The sequence below is a fragment of the Neoarius graeffei genome, chromosome 12 (genome assembly GCF_027579695.1).
Source record: "Neoarius graeffei isolate fNeoGra1 chromosome 12, fNeoGra1.pri, whole genome shotgun sequence".
In the NCBI taxonomy this organism is placed as follows: Eukaryota; Metazoa; Chordata; class Actinopteri; order Siluriformes; family Ariidae; genus Neoarius; species Neoarius graeffei.
The window spans coordinates 11,728,073-11,753,995 of record NC_083580.1 but is presented as its reverse complement, the minus strand read 5'-3'; the positions used below and the strand labels follow the sequence as shown (position 1 = coordinate 11,753,995).

Below are 25,923 nucleotides of genomic sequence, written 5' to 3'. Positions count from 1 at the left end.
TTCAAGGCACTACTCCGATCCATTACTCTTTAGCTAGCCGCACACTACGCCGATTTTCAGCGTACCGAGCCAACTGAAGTCGCGAGTCAGGCGTAAACACTAGTTTTCGAAGGTACCGACTCATCTCACAGCCGATTCGAAAAACTAATCGGGAGCCAGACTGATCGGCGAGAGTCGCTAGCAATAGCCAATCATATCTTTCGCATATAACACGTGACATCATTAAACACAATTTCTAGCGCGAGAAATACGTGTTGGTAGCACCTAATGCAGGTATATACTGTAATTCCATAGACTGAAGCTTTATCCATAGACACAGTGGGCTGGAAAGCCACTCTGCTCAAGTTGTGTGGCTGAATTCCAAATCGTTTTAACTCCCCTATATAAGTGCACTATTTAAGGTTGGGAATAATAGCTCATGCAGCCTAGATAGTGCGCTACATATTCCGTGTTGTGTCATTTGTAATTCAGCCTGTAGCATCTTCAAGTGTTGGATTTAACAGTAACTATATCCAATAGCCAATCACAAAGCTATTAAGTTGTCATGTGTCGCTTCAATCGCGACTGCACTCGTCAACAGTCGGGGGATATGTGCGTGCCCTGTCGGGAGTCGGCTCCGAAATGGGTCGGTTCGGTACCGCGTGGATCGCCGTGGTGTGCGGCTAGCTTAAGTCCATGCTTAATCTGGCTTCTGCAGTAAACAAAGGTCGCACGTTTGACGTCAGCGCAGATTTGTTGTCATTTTTTGGCGCAGATTGTGACGTTCTAAAACGCAAAACTCCGGTTATCTCTGTCTACACGAAAAGGCATACACGGAATTTTCAAAAAATCTTCACTTTGCCCGGAGTTTTTTTAAATATTCGTTTTTGATGTGTTTTCATGTGGATGACAGGCCAAAACGTAGAAAAATATCTTCGATTTAGCAGATACCCGGCTACGTGTGGACGGGGTCTGAGTCAGTCCCTGCAGTCCCTAGAGTTGGATGAGTGAGCCAAAGCGTTTTGTCACAGACCCAGCCATTGTCCTGATCTGGAAACGTCCCGGTTAGCTTTAGCTTAGCGTAGTCGCTGTAATCCGGCGTGTCCAGCTAGCATTGTCGTTGCAAAAGTGAATCAAATAACTCAAGATTTTTTATAATTATTTCTCATGACCTGTACATTCACATCGAGTACACATATCAATGCAAATTAACACGAAGGGATTTACTAGACCAATTTATATCTGGAACTATTTTTGGCCACAGTACAGGCAAAGCACCGCTGCGGGCGCAAAGACACCACGCAGCACCTGAAAACCCTGGTTTCCCTGGTAACACTGGTGTATTGACGGAAGTTGTGGTGCTGCGTGGTGTCTTTGCGCCTGCAGCGGTGCTTTGCCTGTGCTGTGGCCGAAAATAGTTCCAGATATAAATTGGTCTAGTAAATCCCTTCGTGTTAATTTGCATTGATATGTGTACTCGATGTGAATGTACAGGTCATGAGAAATAATTATAAAAAATCTTGAGTTATTTGATTCACTTTTGCAACGACAATGCCAGCTGGACACGCCGGATTACAGCGACTACGCTAAGCTAAAGCTAACCGGGACGTTTCCAGATCAGGACAATGGCTGGGTCGGCGACAAAACGCTTTGGCTCACTCATCCAACTCTAGGGACTGACTCAATTTCACTTGTGGGTGGCGTATTCCTTTAACGAAATTACAAAATGCGTATGACTGACATGTAACAAAGAATCCTGCCACGTTTTGTGAAATTCCTCCAAAAATTGTGAGAGGAGTTGATTTCAGAAGGTGAGCACCCTTCCCGGGATGGACAGAATTCGCCATGACATAATCCCCCTTTGGGCTTTTCAGCCAGCGGGGGATAAAAACTTTAGACAAAACGTCCGACAAAATCATTTCCATTTAGAATGTAAACAAACCGTCGAAATGACAGGATCAATTTGTGGAAAATGCTATAATAATAATAATTCTTGGGGGTGGGGTGGGGGAATACGTTCTCATCACCAAATACTTTTATTCCACGTTTTGTTTTCGAGTAGTTTTTATTTCGGCCTTGGTTGGTTCAGCAACACGCTCCACCATTTTGTTTTTCGCTACTCACGGTATACGAGCTGATATCCTAGTAGTAGAGTAGCCAATCAGAGTGTGCGATTGCTGATATCCAGTGAATGTGGATAGAATAAAACCTGATATCACATCCAATAGCATTTAAATAATACATTAAGCCAATATTATGAAGTGTCCATTACTTAAGCATGTTGGCAACCAACGTAAGTCACTCTAAATACAAATCTGATTTAAGAAGTAATTCAATAAAATCACTAAGCATTAATATAACAATGTATTATCGATAAAGTGATTAAATTACACTTCCTACAATGCACTTTTCTATAATTCTCTCTATAACTGTTAAGGTTATAATTTTTAAAATAACAATTACAACCTCTAGAGTGAGTTTACAGTGGTGCTTGAAAGTTTGCGAACCCTTTAAAATGTTCTATATTTCTGCATAAATATGACCTAAAACATCATCAGATTTTCACACAAGTCCTAAAAGTAGATAAAGAGAACCCAGTTAAACAAATGAGACAAAAATATTATACTTGTTCATTTATTTACTGAGGAAAATGATCCAATATTACATATCTGTGAGTGGCAAAAGTATGTGAACCTTTGCTTTCAGTATCTGGTGTGACCCCCTTTGTGCAGCAAAAACTGCAACTAAACGTTTCCGGTAACAGTTGATCAGTCCTGCACACCGGCTTGGAGGAATTTTAGCCCATTCCTCAATACAGAACAGCTTCAACTCTGGGATGTTGGTGGGTTTCCTCACATGAACTGCTCGCTTCAGGTCCTTCCACAACATTTTGATTGGATTAAGGTCAGGACTTTGACTTGGCCATTCCAAAACATTCACTTTATTCTTCTTTAACCATTCTTTGGTAGAACGACTTGTGTGCTTAGGGTCGTTGTCTTGCTGCATGACCCACCTTCTCTTGAGATTCAGTTCATGGACAGATGTCCTGACATTTTCCTTTAGAATTCTCTGGTATAATTCAGAATTCATTGTTCCATCAATGATGGCAAGCCGTCCTGGCCCAGATGCAGCAAAACAGGCCCAAACCATGACACTACCACCAACATGTTTCACAGATGGGATAAGGTTCTTATGCTGGAATGCAGTGTTTTCCTTCCTCCAAACATAATGCTTCTCATTTAAACCAAAATTTCCATGTTGGTCTCATCTGTCCACAAAACATCTTTCCAATAGCCTTCTGACTTGTCCACATGACCTTTAGCAAACTGCAGACGAGCAGCAATGTTCTTTTTGGAGAGCAGTGGCTTTCTCCTTGCAACCCTGCCATGCACACCATTGTCGTTCAGTGTTCTTCTGATGGTGGACTCATGAACATTAGCATTAGCCAATGGGAGAAAGGCCTTCAGTTGCTTAGAAGTTACCCTGGGGTCCTTTGTGACCTCACTGACTATTACACACCTTGCTCTTGGAGTGATCTTTGTTGGTCGACCACTCCTGGGGAGGGTAACAATGGTCTTGAATTTCCTCCATTTGTACACAATCTGTCTGACTGTGGATTGGTGGAGTCCAAACTCTTTAGAGATGGTTTTGTAACCTTTTCCAGCCTAATGAGCATCAACAACACTTTATCTGAGGTCCTCAGAAATCTCCTTTGTTCGTGCCATGATGCACTTCCACAAACGTGTGTTGTGAAGATCAGACTTTGATAGAACCCTGTTCTTTAAATAAAACAGGGTGCCCACTCACACCTGATTGCCATCCCATTGATTGAAAACACCTGACTCTAATTCCACCTTCAAATTAACTGCTAATCCTAGAGGTTCACATACTTTTGCCACTCACAGATATGTAATATTGGATCATTTTCCTCAATAAATAAATGACCAAGTATAATATTTTTGTCTCATTTGTTTAATTGGGTTCTCTTGATCTACTTTTAGGACTTGTGTGAAAATCTGATGTTGTTTTTGGTCATATTTATGCAGAAATATAGAAAATTCTAAAGGGTTCACAAACTTTCAAGCACCACTGTAGATTTTTTATTTTTCTGAAACAATACTGTTTTTCCTGGCGGTCTGTTAGGAAATCTGCATGTGCTGTATATCGTAGCACAGAAATGTCCTGAACTCAGTCGGGTGGGGAGAAGATAAAGAAAAAAAAACCTGTTTAGATTCATTTGTAAATCTTACATCGTTGAGTACAATACGATACAATTCAGCGGATCACCATGGAAACTGGAACGTGTGCAATTTTTTTTTTTTTTTCAAATGTTATCAGCTTTGGAGAAGGGATGGAGCAGCTCAGGCAGGGCTGAATCAGGGTCCGGACGCACAGGAATCGGAAACTAGTGCGTGTTCACACCAGCTGTGTGTTAAACTGCAGGAGCCAACTCATTTCCTTTCTCTTGTCCGTTGTAGTTTCCACCTTTGCCTGAACGTCAGCCGAAATACAAGCTGAAGCAGATATAAGCTGAAGGTGAAGCCTTGTAGATCTGTTCTCAGAATCAGTAGATCACAACTTTTATACAACTTTTGCAGCAGAAAAGCCAAGCCACTATCTGCAGAGATCCACAGAGGCTTGACTGAAGTAGATTAGAACTCAAAGACGCTCAACCACCCACCAAAACAAGCTTTGCCCGAGTCCCAAAAAGATGAGGCTTAAAGGGGTACCAGATATAATATATACAGTTGCTGATGTGACAAAGTAACGTATTCTTAAGTATTCTATCAAATTTATGTACTAGAAAACAACGAAATATCTTGGTAATTGTAAATATAATACTTTATACGCTAAACCGCACGAGTCGCCATTTTTAAAAGACCGTGACGTCAGCGCTACCCACTGCACTAGCAGAACTCTCCGAAATAGAGGAGATAAGCGTGTAATCATGGCGTCGGGCGCATCAAGTGAAAGCGACAGCTCTGTCGAATCATACGAAGAGATCCCGCAAGACACACTGCAAGCAGGCTATGGCTTAGAAGGGTACCAGTTTGAACCTAGGAGAGGTACTATGTAGTGGAAGTTCATTATGTCTAACTATTAAAGCTGTTTTAAGTTCGTTTCTTAAGACAAGGATTTTTTAAGATGTTACCTTGTTGACAGTTTCGGCGAGAATCTTCCACCTTCTTCAAAACAGTCACCAGATGTCGAGTGGCGACGTGCCTTATCAGCTGATGTTACGCTACGGAGGCGTGAACGTCCCGCCCAATTTGACAGGTAGTTCACGCCTCCTGCTGTCAGGTCGCTCCCCCAGGACACATCTGGTGACTGTTTTGAAGAAGGCGGAAGATTCTCGCCGAAACTGTCAACAAGGTAACGTCTTAAAAAATCCTTGTCTTAAGAAACGAACTTAAAATAGCTAGGAGAGGTACTCTCGACTCCGGTGATGAAATAAGAGAAGAAAGCTCGGATGACGGCGAGGATGAGACTGATGCTGACCATGGGCATGGCGAGCGTGGGGCAGAGCGTCTGCGTGCAGGTGACACGGCGTGGTGCTCGTGAGGAAAATGTAACGTGGAGTTGCTCACGAGTCCAGCAGAATTTATTTGCTGCAATGAGATAGGCGCCACCCGTGGACTTGCGAAATCGTCGCAAGAGGCAGAAACAGGTATTTCACACGTGCTATTCCCAACCGCAATGAGCCAACACAACTGGGCACATACATACGTCATGAGTGTTACGCAGAGAAAATGAACGTGCATTCTGATTGGATAAAATTAATATCATGGCGGGCTGTTCAAACTGCGGAAATAGTTTGCTCGAGCTACTTTCAAAACACTATAACTTTCCAACCTTAGAACAAAAAGCTTTTGTAAGTCTTGAATAAGGTTCGTTAATGTGTGTTTTATTGTTATATTTACTTTATATATTGCCCTCTGTTCCCCTTTAAGCCAATTTAGTCCTTGAATAATTTGCTTTCTTATGTTCATTTCACTTTCACTCCTTAGCTTTCATCTTGAAGGAGGCAGCGGTGGCTCGGTGGGTTGCAGCTGTGAGTGATTGATCGGGGAGTCGGGGGGGTTCGAACCCCCTCACTGCCAAGCTGCCACTGTTGGGATCTTGGGCAAGGCCCTTCAACTTATCGGCTCAAATCTATCTACGTCGACATTAGGGGTGTTCACACAGCAACTTTTACTCCGGTGTAGCACCGGGGCTGCCCCAGTAGAGCGTTCACACGGTACAAAGTTATACCGGTGTCGCCCCTGAAAGCTGCTTAAACCGGTGCAAATCTAACCCTGCTCGGGAGGTGGTTTAAGAAATTTACTCCAGAGTAAATGCTAGTTTGCGGGGCAGCACCGATATAAAATGGGACGTCTGAACGCTACAGGGGTAGACTCGCTACGCGTGAGGAGAGTTGATTACATACGGGCATTGCATAATTTGCATCCTGGTATTTTGCGCTTCCAAAATGGCGAATATCAACAACAACAGAACCGCGTGTCTTCCAGTGTTGCCAGATTGGGCGGTTTTAAGTGCATTTTGGCGGATTTGAACATATTTTGGGCTGGAAAACGTCAGCAGTATCTGGCAACACTGGTGTCTTCATCCACGTTGTTTTCCCGGCGCTTGGTGATGCCATGACAACCGGGAAAAGGGAGTACATTTTCACGCATGCGCATATTTCATTTCCGCATTATTACTACCGTATAGCACAGTCGCAAAAACTGCCGTGTGAACGCAAGTGAGGCTGCACCGGTGCTGACACGCTTCTCTCTAGTAAGCAGGTTTGTGACATGTGAACGCTCCACAAAATTTACACCAGTGTAAGATATATCGCAACAAAATACATCGGTGCAGCATCGATGCAAATATGTGCCGTGTGAACCAGGGCTTTGAACCGGTTCAAGGAACGAAAACGAAAACCGGGAACTTTTTCTATTTCACATGGAACAGAAACGAAACCAGAAACTTTATTATTTTTTATGTTCCGGAACAGAAACGCTTATTAAAAATAATGGTAACCGGTTAATACCGGTTTTTATTTCGTTCCTCAAAGTTTCCGTAGCCTACAAATAAAAAAGTCATTCTTCTCCTGCGCAAGTTTCTATGACCCGCTGGGGTTCACTTCCTGTGTGACGTTCGCTGACTGAATGGAGAGAGCGGGAGGGTGGACTACTATCACGTCTCCACATCTTAAATAAGAGGTAAATATTGCAGTCTATCGTTATTCAAAAACGTCAATTTCAAACACGATATCAATATATTTGTCCACGTTAATGAGAGGCTCGCGAACATTAAATGACGTTAACCTCTGTTAGCCTATCAATGCATAGGGCCTGACTAGCCTTTGGTAACACACTAAACGAATTATCTTTCATTTTTGGCACTTTTTCTGTTTGTGTAGATGGGAAGACATACTGAGAATCCAAATCGCCAACATTTGAAATAATAATTGTTTTGAATTATTTCTTGTCTTATTTAATGAAGGTTGTAATAGAATTAGCCTACATTTGGCTTAAGCTGGATGAGACAGAGACATAATTTTATAGCCATTTGTTAAACAGCTGACAGGGAACGTAATTAACCGTTCCGGGAACAAAATCTTTTTGTTCTAACCGGTTCGGGAACGTCTATTTAATGGTGGAACCCAAAACCGGAAACGTTAAAATTCCGTTTCTGTTCGGAACGAACCAATAGGAAAAAAATTCTGGTTTAAAGCCCTGGTGTGAACACCACTATTCTCACATAGAAGTGGAAAAAAGATGCAAGCAAGATCATGAAAGTAAGTAAGCGAGGGAAAAAAAACGAATACAGAAATTGGAAAAAGAGGGAGAAAAGAAAAGAAAGAGAAGTTTAAAAAAAGAAAAAGTGAGGAAAGAAGCAAAAAAAAAAAAGTGAGGAAGAAACTGAAACCTCAATTCCAGCCTTTAATTTGGAAGCGATTTCAAGCCGAGGGCAGAAATGATTCAATCTGCAGAAAATATATGAAGGCATGTCAAAATGCCACGATGAGACGAGTGTAATTACTGCAGCTGATAAGGACAAATTGGCGAGTCATGAGGACTGAAATGACGAGACTAGAGTACTTCTCTGAAACAGTGATGATGAACAAACGTGGTTTGGGTTCGAGGGATTCTTTCTTTGAACCTTTATAACTACGGAGTCAATTAATCATTTTGTTAAAGGGCATGTCGCAAACCAACACACGGATGGAGAAATCTCATATAGGCGTTACCTTTCGGTATGTAGTGCCGATGGGTATCTGTAATGAACGCAGTTATGAAAAACACGGGGTTGGGGAACTTGATGGATATTCGTACCTCGACCTCTTGTAGCTGCGGTATGCGCTCGGTAGTGAATGCTTGGTTTTGGATCTGGAACGCGACCTGGATCGAGATCTTCTTTTGTGTTTTTTCTTTTTCTTGTCTCTGTCTCTATTTCTGTCCCGCTCTCGAGTCGAGGAGGAGGTGGAGGAAGAACAGAGTGGCAGGGTGATGGCAGGGGGATCGACGCTCCTCATGGATGTGTCCGGAGGCGGGTATTCGGAGAGCGGCACCTGGATGACGGGCTCAGCTGGAAGGGTGGACACTTCTGGCTGTGGACAGAGAAAATAGAGATGCAAATTAGATTAGGAGATGAGAGAGTGCATAGGGGTCTGTGGGAAACGACAACACCACAAAGAACAAACGAGAGTCTTGTAGTCGGCAAAACTCAATAAAGGGGCTTTGGCAGAATTAAAAGGATGGGGGGAGATGAAAGAAGCCTTCCAGATTTGTGATCTTCAGAAATCAATGAAGAAGCAGCTGGTCTGGCAAGAACACACACACACACACACACTTTCAACGCTTCATGGTGCATTGGTGATGAGCAGCATGGAGGCTGAGAGGGTGTGTCTATGTACGGTATATGCACATTTATTCTATCCATATTCACTGGATATGAGCAATTGCGTGCTCTGATTGGCTACTCTACCGCCAGGCTATCAGCTCATATACCATGAGTAGAGAAAAACAAAATGGCGGCGTGTGTTGCTGAACCAACCGAGAATGAAATAAAAAAAACTCTACTCGAAAACAAACCCCCCCCAAAAAAACAAAAAAAGAGCAACAAAATGTGGAATAAAAGTATTTGATGGTAAGAACCTCTCTTTTTTAATTTTTCAAGAATTATTATTATTATTATAGAATTTTTCATTTCGCCGGTTTGCTTACATTCTAAGCGGAAATGATTTTGTTGGACGTTTTGTATAAAGTTTTTAAAATAAAAATGCTCTGCTTCTCAAAATCCAGTGAATGTGGACAGAATAAAAAAAAAAAAAAAAAAAAAAGAGTTATTCCACTCGGTGCTACGCGTCTCGTCGGCTATCAGCTCACATACGACTCGATTTCGTGGAATAACTTAAATACACACGTACCAAGAAAAAGTTTGGACACCGTGTCTAATTTAGTGTTTTTTTTCCTTCATCTTTATTAATTAAGACACTTCATGTCCATATATGGAACGATGTGGGAAACAAAAAAAGGGTTAAAGTTTCATATTTTAGATTCTTCAAAGTATCCAGCGTTTCTCTTGACGCTTTACACACTATAGAGATCTTGCAGTCACGTGACCGGAAAGTACACAACCGCCATCTTGTCGGTCAAAAACACAGCTGAATACTGCTGCACTCGTGTACAGAATGGATCAATTTCAACCGACGGACTACACGGCTCATTTTTCTAATGAACAGATAACTAGATATATGTCTAAAATAAACGATCTACAGATTTGTGACCCTTATGGCTTACCGGACGGAGTTTTCACGACCGGATTTTGAACTGCCAGGGGAATACCCAGACGTGTATATTATCTCATTAACTTTCCCTCGCTGTTCAGTGGTGAAGCACTGCGTGCTTATAAATCTCTGGACAGTTATCTTTACAGAAATTCAGGATTTGTCAGCGACTCAGATGTGGCATCTTGTAAACAAGAATCCTCACTGGATGGGTAAGTCACTTAAGTATTGAGTATAGCACTGACCAGCCGATTATAGAATAGAATAAGGTAATTCTAGCTGTAATTCCAAATCGTCCATCTTGTTTACATGGATCTGGTGTTGGAGAGAGAGAGGCTTAGCAGTGGAGGTTTGAGTGGCTGTTTTCTGAGCTTAGTCAACAGGCCGGCCCTGCAGCCTCGCTTTTGCTTCCACTCCCGGCGCCGCCTCCTTCGCTTTGCATCCGATAACAATCCACGGAGACCCCGCTGGTCTTGCTATCTCGTCCGGAATGTTTTTTTTTTTCTCGTCCGGAATGTTGTGCATGCGATGGAAATCGCTACAAACCGTCATTTTCTGCTGGAAACCAATATCCAGTAAGTCCATACGGTTGTAGTGGATATTGAAGTCCGGTACAGACGAACAACACGCAAAAATACACACAAAAAACATAAAAACCGTGCACAGGTAGGGAGAGCTTGTAGCCGCAGCCGTTGTAGTAGAATCGTATATAGTAGGGTTTTTCCAGAAGAAAAGGTATAAGTAAAAGCAGAAGTAGAAGGCGGAATATGGCGTTTGACCGACAAGATGGCGTCTGTCACAATCTGGATTGGCTGTGACGTCACATGCAAGTGCTCCATTAGCATTATCTTAACCAGCTTCATGAGGGGGGTGGCACGGTGGTGTAGTGGTTAGCGCTGTCGCCTCACAGCAAGAAGGTCCGGGTTCGAGCCCCGTGGCCGGCGAGGGCCTTTCTGTGCGGAGTTTGCATGTTCTCCCCGTGTCCGTGTGGGTTTCCTCCGGGTGCTCCGGTTTCCCCCACAGTCCAAAGACATGCAGGTTAGGTTAACTGGTGACTCTAAATTGACCGTAGGTGTGAATGTGAGTGTGAATGGTTGTCTGTGTCTATGTGTCAGCCCTGTGATGACCTGGCGACTTGTCCAGGGTGTACCCCGCCTTTCGCCCGTAGTCAGCTGGGATAGGCTCCAGCTTGCCTGCGACCCTGTAGAACAGGGTAAAGCGGCTACAGATAATGAGATGAGATGAGCTTCATGAGGTTGTCACCTGGAATGCTTTTCAATTAACTGGTGTGCCTTGTTAAAAGGTAATTAGTGCAATTCCGTGCCTTCTTAATGCTCAAACAGTAAATAATACCCATATGATGTCAAGAACCGCTCGACTCAGTAAAGAGAAACGACATCCATAATTAGTTTAAGACATCTCATCTCATCTCATTATCTCTAGCCGCTTTATCCTTCTACAGGGTCGCAGGCAAGCTGGAGCCTATCCCAGCTGACTACGGGCGAAAGGCGGGGTACACCCTGGACAAGTCGCCAGGTCATCACAGGGCTGACACATAGACACAGACAACCATTCACACTCACATTCACACCTACGGTCAATTTAGAGTCACCAGTTAACCTAACCTGCATGTCTTTGGACTGTGGGGGAAACCGGAGCACCCGGAGGAAACCCACGGGGAGAACATGCAAACTCCACACAGAAAGGCCCTCGCCGGCCCCGGGGCTCGAACCCAGGACCTTCTTGCTGTGAGGCGACAGCGCTAACCACTACACCACCGTGCCGCCAGTTTAAGACATGACGCGTCTTTTCGTTAATAAAAATAAAGAGAAACATTGAATTAGAAAGGGCGTCCAAACTTTTGACTGGTGCTGTGTATATTCGAGTGGAAAAATAAACTGGCCACAACTGGATTACACTGAGAACAGAAAACAGCGACTGATTACAAACGTCAATGTTGTAAAATCTTGCATAAATGTTCTTTCGTGTCTCATATCAACATCATACAGCAATAAAGCACATATTTTGCACAAGAAAAAAAAAAAATATCTCCAGGTTCCTGTATCATTCGGATCAGCCAATCACTGACTCGCTGATCATGATTTCATGTCTCGATTTTTTATATCTCCCTTTTCCAGGCAAAACAGGAACACGCAGTTATCTCAAACAGCTAAACCCAGATATACTAATCAGCTTTTCTGGTGCGTCCGAAAGACAGAATTCACCCATTTGGAATGATCACGATTAGTAATTCTGGTATACGGCGTCTTATCTTTGACGTGCTAATCCACACACACACACTGGACAAAATTAAACAGGGGGACCGTGCTGACACAAGTTTTTGACTCGAGTTTTATTGGCTGTTCAGTTTTACAAAGCAGATGCAAAGAACAGGGATGAGAATGGGACATTTAAAAAAACTCTGAAATGTCTGCCAACTTTCCCACATAATATATATATATATATATATATATATATATATATATATATATATATATATATGAATGTTTTCAAATTCAATGATGGTTTAAAACGTTTATAAACTTTAAGATAACAAATCCCTACAGATATAATTATATATCTCGTGAGCGATAATGGAGGTAACCGTAACGATATATTAGATTCCTCCTGACTCTATCTTAGACAATTTAAGTAAAACGTACCTTTGTGCTTTTTTGTTTTGATGTGCTCCTGGATGTTTCTAGCTCCTTTGTTTCCATAATTGATCATATCTGAACACAGAATACACAGAACCTTTCCCGGCACGTCCACTTTTCGGATAGGTTCCGTCAGGCACGTCGTCACAGTTTGTGTCCCTATCAGGGCTTTAAACCAGAATTTTTTTCCTATTGGTTCGTTCCGAACAGAAACGGAATTTTAACGTTTCCGGTTTTGGGTTCCACCATTAAATAGACGTTCCCGAACCGGTTAGAACAAAAAAATTTCGTTCCCGGAACGGTTAATTACGTTCCCTGTCAGCTGTTTAACAAATGGCTATAAAATTATGTCTCTGTCTCATCCAGCTTAAGCCAAATGCAGGCTAATTCTATTACAACCTTCATTAAATAAGACAAGAAATAATTCAAAACAATTATTATTTCAAATGTTGGCGATTTGGATTCTCAGTATGTCTTCCCATCTACACAAACAGAAAAAGTGCCAAAAATGAAAGATAATTTGTTTAGTGTGTTACCAAAGGCTAGTCAGGCCCTATGCATTGATAGGCTAACAGAGGTTAACGTCATTTAATGTTCGCGAGCCTCTCATTAACGTGGACAAATATATTGATATCGTGTTTGAAACTGACGTTTTTGAATAACGATAGACTGCAATATTTACCTCTTATTTAAGATGTGGAGATGTGATAGTAGTCCACCCTCCCGCTCTCTCCATTCAGTCAGCGAACGTCACACAGGAAGTGAACCCCAGCGGGTCATAGAAACTTGCGCAGGAGAAGAATGACTTTTTTATTTGTAGGCTACGGAAACTTTGAGGAACGAAATAAAAACCGGTATTAACCGGTTACCATTATTTTTAATAAGCGTTTCTGTTCTAAAATAATAAAGTTTCTGGTTTCGTTTCTGTTCCATGTGAAATAGAAAAAGTTCCCGGTTTTCGTTCCTTGAACCGGTTCAAAGCCCTGGTCCCTATCTGCACGGTAACGCTACTATCGAGCCATGCCCATCGGAAACAGTTCTTTACCCTGTTCGATTTATCGATTTCCCTGGCACGATCCTCATTTTTGCGGTCCAAAACTTTCGCCATATTGGCGAAGTAACTTTGAAAACTAACCAAAATAACTAGAACTTAAGAAGTGATCAAAACCGTGTACGTATAGCTTGTTTCTCCGTGAATTGTAGAAGTGAGATGAAACTAGCGCCAAAATGTTGCCGGAAATCGTCGTGAGTTGTCGTTAGCATAAATATTGAAGAAAGCAATGACGATTTCCGTTATCACAGCTGCAACTAATTTTGCGATGAGCGTTGCCGAAAGATGCTGGCGGGCGGTCGGTCGGTCCTGCCTGCTTGTGCCACCACAAGGCTCGCCTCGTGCCGATCCCCCAACACCCCCCCCACACACGAAATTCTCTCAACGGATTTACACGTTTCACAAAAATGACATTTTCAGCGGGAAAAACTCGGAATTCCGCAGATCCGCGGAAAATTCTCGTCCCTGAAAGAAAAGCCTGTACAAACTTACAGCATGAAGGCCACATGAGTTAAAAGTAAACAGAATCTCCAGCAGTCAAAGGCTCAGAAAACCAATCTGGCCAGAAAAAAAAAAAAAGTGGGACAGAAGAACAGAAAATATCAATCCTTCAGAGAAGGATTTCACATGCTTCAGTTACATGATAATTTCCAGAGAGCAGCCATGGCCTGAAGGTTAAAGAAACAGCCTTGGACCCACAGGGTCGCTGGTTTGATTCCTGGGATATGAAGAGAGTCATGGGTATGTATGTACAGTATGTGTGCCATCATCGCTCACACAAGGAATTTCACGGTGCTCAAGTGTACACGTGACAAATAAAGTAGTCATTGTCTTCAATTACGGCACACGTTTTTGTTGAAACCATTTCCCGATGAGGGATTTGTTTTTCTTGGAATAAATTTCAATTAAAAGTTGGATTCTTCTCATTTTTTCAGCGCGAGATGAAGCGACTTCGCCGAAAGGTGCATTTTTTTCCCCCTTAACTCATCTTTACAGTGGGTACCAATAATTGTGGAGGACACTACACTACCGTTCAAAAGTTTGGGGTCACCCAGACAATTTTGTGTTTTCCATGAAAAGTCACACTTTTATTTCCCACCATAAGTTGTAAAATGAATAGAAAATATAGTCAAGACATTTTTCTGGCCATTTTGAGCATTTAATCGACCCCACAAATGCGATGCTCCAAAAACTCAATCTGCTCAAAGGAAGGTCAGTTTTATAGCGTCTCTAAAGAGCTCAACTGTTTTCAGCTGTGCTAACATGATTGTACAAGGGTTTTCTAATCATCCATTAGCCTTCTGAGCAGGGCTTTGAACTGGTTCAAGGAACGAAAACGAAAACCGGGAACTTTTTCTATTTCACATGGAACAGAAACGAAACCAGAAACTTTATTATTTTTTATGTTCCGGAACAGAAACGCTTATTAAAAATAATGGTAACCGGTTAATACCGGTTTTTATTTCGTTCCTCAAAGTTTCCGTAGCCTACAAATAAAAAAGTCATTCTTCTCCTGCGCAAGTTTCTATGACCCGCTGGGGTTCACTTCCTGTGTGACGTTCGCTGACTGAATGGAGAGAGCGGGAGGCTGGACTACTATCACGTCTCCACATCTTAAAGAAGAGGTAAATATTGCAGTCTATCGTTATTCAAAAAAACTCAATTTCAAACACGATATCAATATATTTGTCCACGTTAATGAGAGGCTCGCGAACATTAAATGACGTTAACCTCTGTTAGCCTGTCAATGCATAGGGCCTGACTAGCCTTTGGTAACACACTAAACGAATTATCTTTCATTTTTGGCACTTTTTCTGTTTGTGTAGATGGGAAGACATACTGAGAATCCAAATCGCCAACATTTGAAATAATAATTGTTTTGAATTATTTCTTGTCTTATTTAATGAAGGTTGTAATAGAATTAGCCTGCATTTGGCTTAAGCTGGATGAGACAGAGACATAATTTTATAGCCATTTGTTAAACAGCTGACAGGGAACGTAATTAACTGTTCCGGGAATGAAATTTTTTTGTTCTAACCGGTTCGGGAACGTCTATTTAATGGTGGAACCCAAAACCGGAAACGTTAAAATTCCGTTTCTGTTCGGAACGAACCAATAGGAAAAAAATTCTGGTTCAAAGCCCTGCTTCTGAGGCAATGAGCAAACACATTGTACCATTAGAACACTGGAGTGAGAGTTGCTGGAAATGGGCCTCTATACACCTATGGAGATATTGCACCAAAAACCAGACATTTGCAGCTAGAATAGTCATTTACCACATTAGCAATGTATAGAGTGGATTTCTGATTAGTTTAAAGTGATCTTCGTTGAAAAGAACAGTGCTTTTCTTTCAAAAATAAGGAAATCTCAAAGTGACCCCAAACTTTTGAACGGTAGTGTACATGCTCAGCTGATCCAATCACAAGAAAAGCCAAGGAGTTTGGCGTCGGGTCATAATTACTCGTCTTTCATTCAAACAGCAGTTCTTATAACCCTGACAAAACAAAATGCGTCTTTCTTATCTGATGCGTAATTGCATGACTTCACATGAACAATGAGCCTTAATTTAATCATCCTGCGCCATCAAACTTTCGATTTAAGACGATTCATCTTCAGGAAGAACAACGAGCATTGTGTAACGTTTGCTGAGCGTTAGTGCCTGAAATGCAGGGGAGCAGGGGGCACGCTGAGATTCGAAACACAGCCCAATTAATTCTACCGCATGGTGTGAAACGCTCGCCGAATGCGCGTGGACAGTGTGTTTGCTCATGGAAGGGGAGCGAGAGAGAGAGAGAGAGAGGGCACGCAGAGAGATATAAAGAGAGAATGAAGGAGTGAGGAAAACGAGCGCAAAAAGTGAGACGAGTTTGCAGGTGGGTGGAACACGGAGAAAGAAAATCAATGCAATTAGTCACTGTGTGAAAATATCTCGATATTGATCCGACCCAATTATACGAACTAAAACCAGAAACATTATACTTACACGACAGAGTTTTGGGGGTGGGGTGGGGTGGGGTGGGGTGGAAGGGACGACCTGGATGACAAACTGTAAAAATTTCGTTAACGTTCACGACCGGTGGGAAAACCCAGATCTGGCAGTATGAGCGAGCGCAAACACACAAACAAACAAACAAAAATTAGTGCCATCAATAAAACTTTCACACTGCGCACTTTTTAATTAGCAAGACATATTAATGGATATGTTCGCAATCCAGTTCCCTGCTAATCAGACTGTCAGTTAATGAATGACGGTCTTCAATGAAACCGTGCTTTGGTACACATTCGTCAAAAAGAGAGCGAGAGAGAGAAAGAGAGAGATGAAGATGAGCAAAATGTATTCTGTTTGATAGCTGAGCACTCGCGATACTTCATGCTCGCCCAAGGGCGAGGAAATGAGAGGCAGGAGGCAGGGCCCGGGTTTGATTTCAAGCGCTCAGGTTAAAAATAGGTTGACATTTTGGAGACTGATTCTCTCTGAACTCTCCTGAGATAGGGGTAGAGGAAGAGCAGTTTAAAATAAATAAATAAATAAATAAATAAATAAAAATAAAAAGCACATTTATAACACACTGGCCTGCTCAAGTACACACACTGAGTCGCACAGAGCGAGCGAGTATGTGTCTCTCTCTCTCTCACACACACCCAGACAGGGTTACAAATAGAATCTCAAACAGCATCACAAATACACACACACACTCACACACACACCATTACTACGTTTGCAACATCTTTGATTTTCAAACACAGTGCTCGAACAACTCAATACACGATGATGCTTTTTATATTAGCTTGACTCGCTCATGACAATCAATCAAGCATTTCATTCCACACTTTCTGTTCGACGTTCATAAGGAGTGGGTAAAACCTTAGAGAACTGAAGGCAAATTTTTTTTTTTATCATCAAAATTCTACTTCTCATTTTATTCAACATCGGAGTGCACTTTTGATCGCTATTTTGTCGCTGCGATAGCAAGTTATGAGTGTTTGAAATATGCTACGTAATATATCAGTCCATATGTCAAAGCAACGGCCGTGAACGAGATGCGTCGAGACCTGTGCGAGACATCGGAGGACGAAGTAAAACGTACAGTTTAAAAAAAAAAAGTAAAAAAAAAAAAAGTAGGGGGCGTCGTGGCTCAGGTGGCTAAGGTGCCATACCATAAATCCGAGGACCCGGGTTCGATTCCGACCCGAGGTCATTTCCCGATCCCTCCCTGTCTCTCTCTCCCACTCATTTCCTGTCCTGTCCTGTCTCTACACTGTCCTATCCAATAAAGGTGAAAAAAAAGCCCCAAAAAAATCTTAAAAAAAAAAAAAGTAGGCAGTAATCGTCATTTACACTCGTTTTTGTGCGATATCTCGTTTGAAAACAGTTTTCAAAATGGCGGCACTGACACCTGGCTGACACGTCACGTTTCGAAGTCTCGTGAAGATCGTGCGGATAAGCGACGCCTGCCGTGGACCAAACGAACCAAATTCAACACGGCTAAAAAACGAATAGGCCGATAAGTATAATATTTAATTGCAATTAGTTGCCAATACGAGTCACGATATACGAAAACGTAATTGAATAACACGTTAAGAAATAAAGCGAGTTTAAAAATGACTTCAGTTCCACTTTAAATCCACATCCTGCCATGAGTGTTTTAAACCATTTCTTTCATTCCACATGAATATAAATACTGAAGCTTAAAACCCTGTAGAGAGCCATTAATATCCCACACATCCACTTTCAACACAATATGAACTTCAAAATCACACTCCAACGCCTTAACTAGGAAACCTGTCGTTAACTAACCATGTTTCTAATGCCACATGTTGATCACTGTGCCCCCAACTGGGTTTAAAATTGGTTTCAGCTTGCAGCCTCCACTTTAGTTATACTGTCGCACGGAGACCTGCCTGAGCCCTCGCTCACACACTGTTCACAATGTGCAGCCTTTTAAACCACAGTGGAATAAAAGAACATGTAAGAACCTGCTCTGTACTTGGGCTCCTGCTGCCTGAGCCTGACACACTTCTACTTGGAGCTTTCTTGAACTCAGCTTCTGCTGCTGAGGATGGTCCCACATGGAGACCCTAAAGCTCAGCACTTCTTTGTTAGCCCTAACTGAAAAGATCCCGACTAGATGGTAAGATATTGTCTGGGAGAATGCACCACCTTCCACCACGACTAAAACCTTGATTTGTCACCTCTCAAATTGATCTCCAATCACTCAAGTCCCTTCCACACCAGGATCTAGTCTTCCCAGGCAGTCTCCTGTCCCAGTACTAACCAGCTCTTTGAGGCGTCTGGTAACCACGAGAATTTGACTTCCCTACTCGCATCTGTATTGCAGCTTGCCTTAGCAGACGGCAGTAGGTACCATTTTTATGATGGTTTTTGGTATGACCCAACTGGTTGAGAGGCGGACACTAGGCCAGCTCGCGGTTCTCCAATTACTAACCACTTGAATTTTGCAACATATCCACTGTACAGCCAAACGCCTCATGGTGTCCACCTGACCATCACACCAATTCGCGGTTCTTCCCAAACTGCTGCCACAATGGTGATTTCTCTTCACCACAACTAAGGATCCCAAACATGTTCCAGCATGGCATGAAGGTCCATGAAGACGTGGTTGGAGTGGAAGATCTTGAGTTGCCTGTACAAAGATCTGATCTCAACCCCATTGAACACCTTTGGGATGTGAACTGGAGCAACAACTGCACCCCAGGCCTCCTTAATTGAAATCAGTTCCTGACTTTACCAATGTTCTTGTGACTGAATGGGCAAACCTCTACAGCCACGGTCCAAAATTTATACAAAGCCTTCCTGAAAGTGCTGGAGGTTGTTCCAGCAGCAAAGGGGTGACCAACTTTGGCATGGCTCATTCAACAAGCACATGGGTACGATGGTCAGGTGTCTACATAGTTTCAGACATGGTGTACATATAGCTTTCCTGCAAGAGACAATGGGGGTCGCCATGACACCCGCCTCTCCCGGATGCTGGTCTTTAAATTCTGGTTTATCCAAGCAGCTGAGGCAGCCGAACGTAGGAGAGCGGAGCTAGCTACGACAACCGTGTTTTAGTCAGAAGGTAATGTCTTTTTAAATTATGTCTTTTTCTGGTTCAACGTGTGCCGTCGTCGGGTGCACAAACAACTCGTGAAAGCTTAAAGATTTTATGAATGGAATCTGTTTTGAGCACAAACGGACTCGCAAGGCATGTTGTCCAGCACCATATGCTGCGCATGTGTACATGTGAGCCCTGTCTTTCCTAACCACTGCATTTTGGACCTGAATCAACACCATTAATTCTACGCAATTGTTGTTTAGATAGTTTACATCATTCAAACATTCGTCATTTAGCTGACGTTTTTATTCAAAGTGACTAACAATAAGTGCACGTAGCTGAGAGGATCCAAGAGCGACCAGTGCTGAAGTACTCGTGTAAACAAATAGCCTACAAATACCATCCAATAGCTGGAATGATCAGGGTAGTTAGGAAGTTGAAGAAGCTTGGACAAGGAATTATTTAAGTATGGTATGTTTATGGTCATGAGCTTTGGGTAATGACCGAAAGAACAAGATCGCGGATACAAGCGGCCGAAATGAGTTTCCTTCGCAGGGTGGCTGGGCGCTCCCTTAGAGATAGGGTGAGAAGCAGAGCCACTCGGGAGGAGCTCGGAGTAGAGCCGCTGCTCCTCCACATCGAGAGGAATCAGCTGAGGTGGCTCGGGCATCTTTTTCGGATGCCTCCTGGACGCCTCCCTGGGGAGGTGTTCCAGGCATGTCCCCCCGGGAGGAGGCCCCAGGGAAGACCCAGGACACGCTGGAGGGACTATGTCTCTCGGCAGGCCTGGGAACACCTCAGTGTTCTTCCCAAGGAGCTGGCCGAGGTGACTGGGGAAAGGGAAGTTTGGGCTTCCATGCTTAGACTGCTGCCTCCGCGACCCGGTCCCGGATAAGCGGAAGACGACGAGATGAGATGTTTATTGTTTCCAAAGTTTGATAGCATCCGCATTAAAATGGTTAGCCTATGGTTCTCTGACCTAGCTTTTGCTTCTTGAGCCTATACAAGAGACATCACGGTCCAGCAGGCTGGTAGAGTTCTATTAGACTAGAGCTAGATGCTGATGGTTAATAAGGTTATGGTATTTGGCAGACGCGTTTGTCCAAAGCGACTTACAATACATAAACACTACGTTATTAGTAAACCAATACAATCGCTCTACTCTGACATAGCCTTCCTTCCTGATGATAGCTGCTGCATGACTGCAAAATTTCCCAAACCCTGCAATGCAGGAACAGCTGACCGTTTCTATCACGCCACTGGCTCTCGTCATTACCCAAGCCAGGTGTTTGGGTTTGTTCGCGCTCTGGCTCGGCTCAGCCTGTAAGCAAACAAACTCGCCCTCTCTATTACACATAATTTTTCCAATTTTATTACTGTGTAGATAATTGTACGCCTCCGTGCTTTTGTAGTTCCTTAGCTCCTCGCCATCGATGCCCTCACTAAGAATAAAATAATTGACAATGTCAACGTAGCCGACATCAAGTCAGGATGGGGCACTTCGATTGTATTATTATCCTCAGAGCACGTCAGAAGATTGGACCCGTGTAACCATCTTTTAGTCACCTTTGATCTCACCTACTGTACCTAGCAGTTAGCTACAAACGTCAACACAGTAGCGCGGAAGAAAGATCCCGGCTTCCGCTATGACGCAGCAATGAATCATGGGTAAGGTCAGAGTTCGGGAAAGTTGTGGATTTGTTTACTTAAGTTTCCCATGACAAGTTTTGCTGGGTTCTAGAGGAGCAACATGGCGTGCAACACAAACATCACCGATTTTACAGATGAAGTTCGGTGTTCGTGTCTTCGCCACAACAAGATCAACTTGATAGGATGAAGTAGAAGGTTCCATCCATCCATCCATCCATACCGGTTATCTGTCAGGGTCTTGGGGGAAGCTGGAGCAAAGGTGGGGTACACCCTGGACAAGTTGCCAATTCAAAGGTTCCAATCCTGATTTATTAGCAATACCCACAAAGCCAATAAGTTCGTTTCCTCACAGGTGAGAGAACTACGCGGAAAGAAGTGGAAGGAAATAAGTAAGTAAACCGTTGCTATAAACTCCACCTTGCTTTTCTGGAATAATTTACTGAGTTTACTGTGGAGGTCTAGTTTTTATGAAAAAGTTCCAATGTCTTAAAAAAAAAAATAGATCTGTACTCTGAGCAGTAGCAGCAGGAAAAAAAAAAAATCAATAGTCTCCCGACGCTCTTAAGTAAGGCTTAGTCACTCTGTGCTCTTCCTTCGAAAGCTACAAAAATACACAAGAAGCTTCATCTTTCCCACCAAAAATGCTTTCTTGTCTCTGGCTCCTTCATCTCTGAAAGCATTACTGCAATTCCCCAGGGGTTCCTTGAGTTCAGAGGCACATTAGCAGCGACATCAGGAGCAGAGTTGACACCCGGGACTGGAACATGCTAATTAAGATGATACCAGTCATAAGGGCTGGCCCTGAAGAAACAAGCAAGGCTCGCCAGAGAAACGTTAGTCAACACAGTTAACATTTCAGCAAGAGTTAATGGTCATAAACAAGGCTCTGAAATGTTAATCCAGGACAAACAATGGTAAAGTTAGCCAGTGTGTATACTCCGATTCTGAAATTGGGTTCAATCTGAAGGTCCGAAGAGTCTTTTAGTGAAGTACGGCAAGTAGTGCTACTGGTGGGAGAAAACGTTTCAGCCAATCTAGCTTTAATCTCGCACTTCAGGCCAATCTTCTCCTCTCCATCTCTCATCCGTACTCTCTAAAGCTTCCGGGCAGCCTGTTGATTGGGGTCAGCAGATGATAAGAGGACTAGAGTGAAGGATTCATGTATGCATAAGGACAAGTAACCCTTGTGCTGACCCTGTAGTCGCTGTGGAAATGAGTGTCGATGAAATACAAATGGGAGCATGTAGGTATGTAATGATTCACCCAATTCATGACTGGATTCGTGATATTGGGCTCATGATTCGGTTTTCTCATAATATTTCTGGAAAAAAAAATTTAAATGAAAAATATTACAAAAAAAGCAACATATTTTCCAATTCTTTATTAACTTACTCATTTTGTTAAAAACTTTGTTTAATAAAAAAAAAACTTTTATTTCTTTTTCTTAATAACCAACAATCAAATTTTGACCCACATTTGAACAGGTTGGAGAAAAATATATATATGTTATTTACCAGCTGGGAGGTCCGTATCGTGAAATACCATGACCGAGGTCTTGAAAGTACTGAGCGAGGCCGAGGTCACGGTATTTCACCACACGGACCGACCTTAAGCTGGTAAATAATATATTTATTTTTTCTTTACCAAATTCTAACAGAAAACGAGAGCGCCCGAAAGGGAAAACCGAGCCGAGCCGCCATTTTGAATCCTCATTCACGGCTGTAATGCAAATGGCTTCCTCCTCGGGATACAAGTGCACTTCCATAGCAGGAAAATAAAACTACATTTTGCCGCCTATGTAGTCCCCTATTTATACAAATAGGAGTCATTCAGGATACAGCCATGTTTTTGCTCGGCGTTAGCAACAGTTAGAGGTTTTTAGCTTTCTCCTGAAATGCTTTCTTTTATTTCTTCTTCCTCAGGGTAGTAAAACTCACTTTCGCTGTGAACACTGTCGTTATCGCTATCCATGCTGTAAAATTAATGACATTCTCCTGAGAAATGCGAAAATAAATGTTGACAAAAAAATGCCACTATGTTTGTTGTTGTGAACGAGCGAGTCGCCAGAGGTCCCTAACCAGGGTCCGTATCGTAGGATACGGACCCGCTCGCCAGCCAATCAGAGCGCAGGATTTGGACCGCGAAAAAAGTTAAAATCGCCTATTCACTAAAATATTCCTTCTTGAAAAATGAAAAAAAAATAACAAATAGGCCTTAATAAACTTTTATGAACATTTGTACTTCCACAATTTGCTTCTCTTTTCTTTATCTTTCAGCAGTCTGTAAAAAGAGAGCTCTGATTTAATGTTGAATCTGTTTGTATAGAACCACCCAACAGCTCTTTCCCATTTTAGATCCTTTTGTGTGTGTGTTTTCTCGTCACAGAGCTCTATATAAAATCTGGAGCACTCATAGCCTATTCCCCGCTGTAGAGACGAGTGAAGCCATCTGCCCGTCATATTACCACTCCCATTGCGTGTATTTGGCTTGTGTGTTCAACCGTGATATCTGATCAAATCTGCCCCAAGAAAAGTATCTCCTGGCTTTTTTCCCCCCTTTCATTACCTCTTTTTATTTTCTCAACTTTACCCCCATTCCTTACACATCTTTATAGCACTCCCCTTCACAGTTATTGGTTTTTTTTCCCCTTTTCCAGTTCAGTCTCTGATAATTTTTTTTTGAATGGCTCTTTTTTACGACTATAATTATTTTTACGGAGATTCTTTCAGTTTTTCTCTCATAAGGAAGAAGTATATGAAAGAGAGAGGTTATATAATATAACATTACCATAAAATAAATATACGCTTACATTTTTATATTTAGTTTTATATACATCTCAATACCCACAGGTGAAATGTCCGTCCACAACCTTTCACCTGAGTATTTGTACAGTTCACTGCTGCACATGTAGCCACTTCTCTTCAAATTTTTCTCACCAACTACATACATAACTTGTCCAATTTTCTGTAGCTTCCAGTAGTCTAAATAACCATTCCGCTCCGCGATGGAAGCGGTAAGATGGCGGCTAACTGGCTTCACTCTGACGAGCCTATGAGCGCTCCAGATTTTATATACAACTCAGTGGTTTCTGTGGCATTCGAGCTGTGTTACTTCCGTCTAGCGTGAAGTCAAACACATTCCCACTATTTTATGTTATTGTGCCTTTTGCTGTCTAAACAATGTAATTACAGCTCGTAAAAACTTCGAGATTACACAGCCTGGCTATAATCATGATTTTATTCCATCAGTTCAAATCGTCATAAATGTGTATCTCGATTTATCATCGCATGATATATCGTTCCATGTATAGGAGTATTGGATGGGTGGCGGGTGGGGAGGGGGGAATCTTTATAGTTGCTATAATTTGCTTTGAGGATGTTCAACACAACTGTACATGCCTAAAAAGTACGAAGTCCTGTTCTTAATAAAAATTAAATCGTTGTGGTATAAAAGGAAAATAAACAACTTTGGGGTGGTAATACTAAGTTTTGCATCCAGCTACAACACGCGACTCTGCCGCTGATTGTTTTCCCATAACAGAATCCCCTGTGGTGTTTTATTCCTTAAACCAATAACCTCTGGATGTCAAATGAGTAGACACAACTACAATTCAAGAGGGTATGAGGAGGAACTAAAGATGGAGGAATGGGAGCAGGTGTGGAGAGGTGGGATTGGTGGTAGAGGGATACTTTAGTGATGCTTGAACAGGAGCGAGTGCAGAGAAAATGTCGGATGCTCCAACCACAACAAACGGATCTCAGAAAGCAGGTCTCTTAGTATTTAACGGCGAGTTAATCAGGAAAGAAATCAGAATTTGTCTGGAAAGCTAATAAGCAAGAAGAAATAATGAGCTAGTAGTTTCACTTCAAGAGCTTAAAAGTGCAATTAGATAAGATTATATGGACATTAGCATGCTTCATGACCTGCCTGAATGACGCTCCTGATTTTATTTAGACACTCGCAGAAATAAAAAAACAAGTATGTAAAACAGAGGAATAGATTTACTTCACGGTGCCAATGCGTTCTCGATTCTGATTAGTCAGAAGACGTTCTTTAGCAGCGGCTTTAAAGTAAAATCACGGGTTTATATCAAGGCGCTCGCTTTACCGTGATCATACTGAAAGCAAAACATCAACAGGGACTTGTAGAGTGGAAGCTCCACATAAACAGCTGTAAGGAGTCTCCAGTATCAGAGGTAAAGTATTGACGGTAGAGTGGCTTTATGTCCCAGGGCTTCCTCGTGTCTGTGTTACCTTCTGGCTCTCTTATTTAGTTACGCTGTCATAGATAGTTTTGCCAGCGTCCCCACTTGCACCCAGTACAAAACATATACTGTTCTTAACCATTAGGTGGCATAACAACCTATGTTCTCTCTCTCTCTATCGAGTTACATGTGGACACCAGTGATGCTTTCTGCTCCTCAGACCTGCCTGATCCATCCTGACACCCGACTTCTGGCTGGAGTCTCATCTCACATCTCCTGTAGAGGACGGCCCTATACAGACAGTTCAAAGTCACGCTAGGAAAATGGCTCTGGATGCTTACGGTTTTGCTATGACGGCTGAGAACTACAACTGACGTGATAACGTTCGGCCTGCGGTTGTCATGAACAGTCTTGCACTCAAGTGTCCATCAATGAACAGCTGATAACGTCAGCAAAACAGGCTTCGTGGTTTTCCTGGTGGCATGGTTCAGTGTTTCCCACAGAAATTTTGGAGACTACGGGGGCAGCCCATGGGGGGGCGTGGCGCGCGT

At 42.5% G+C, this 25,923-nt stretch overlaps 1 protein-coding gene across 2 annotated transcripts in view; it reads right to left on the bottom strand.

Moving 5' to 3' along the window:
* The window catches only part of sfswap (splicing factor SWAP), a 401,543-nt gene that overhangs the window by 50,918 nt on the left and 324,702 nt on the right, over positions 1 to 25,923 (bottom strand). For both annotated transcript variants that reach the window (XM_060935514.1, XM_060935515.1), the window contains exon 14: positions 8,301 to 8,575. In XM_060935514.1, coding sequence (XP_060791497.1) covers positions 8,301 to 8,575 — 275 coding nt within the window. The remainder of the gene's footprint in view (positions 1 to 8,300; positions 8,576 to 25,923) is intronic.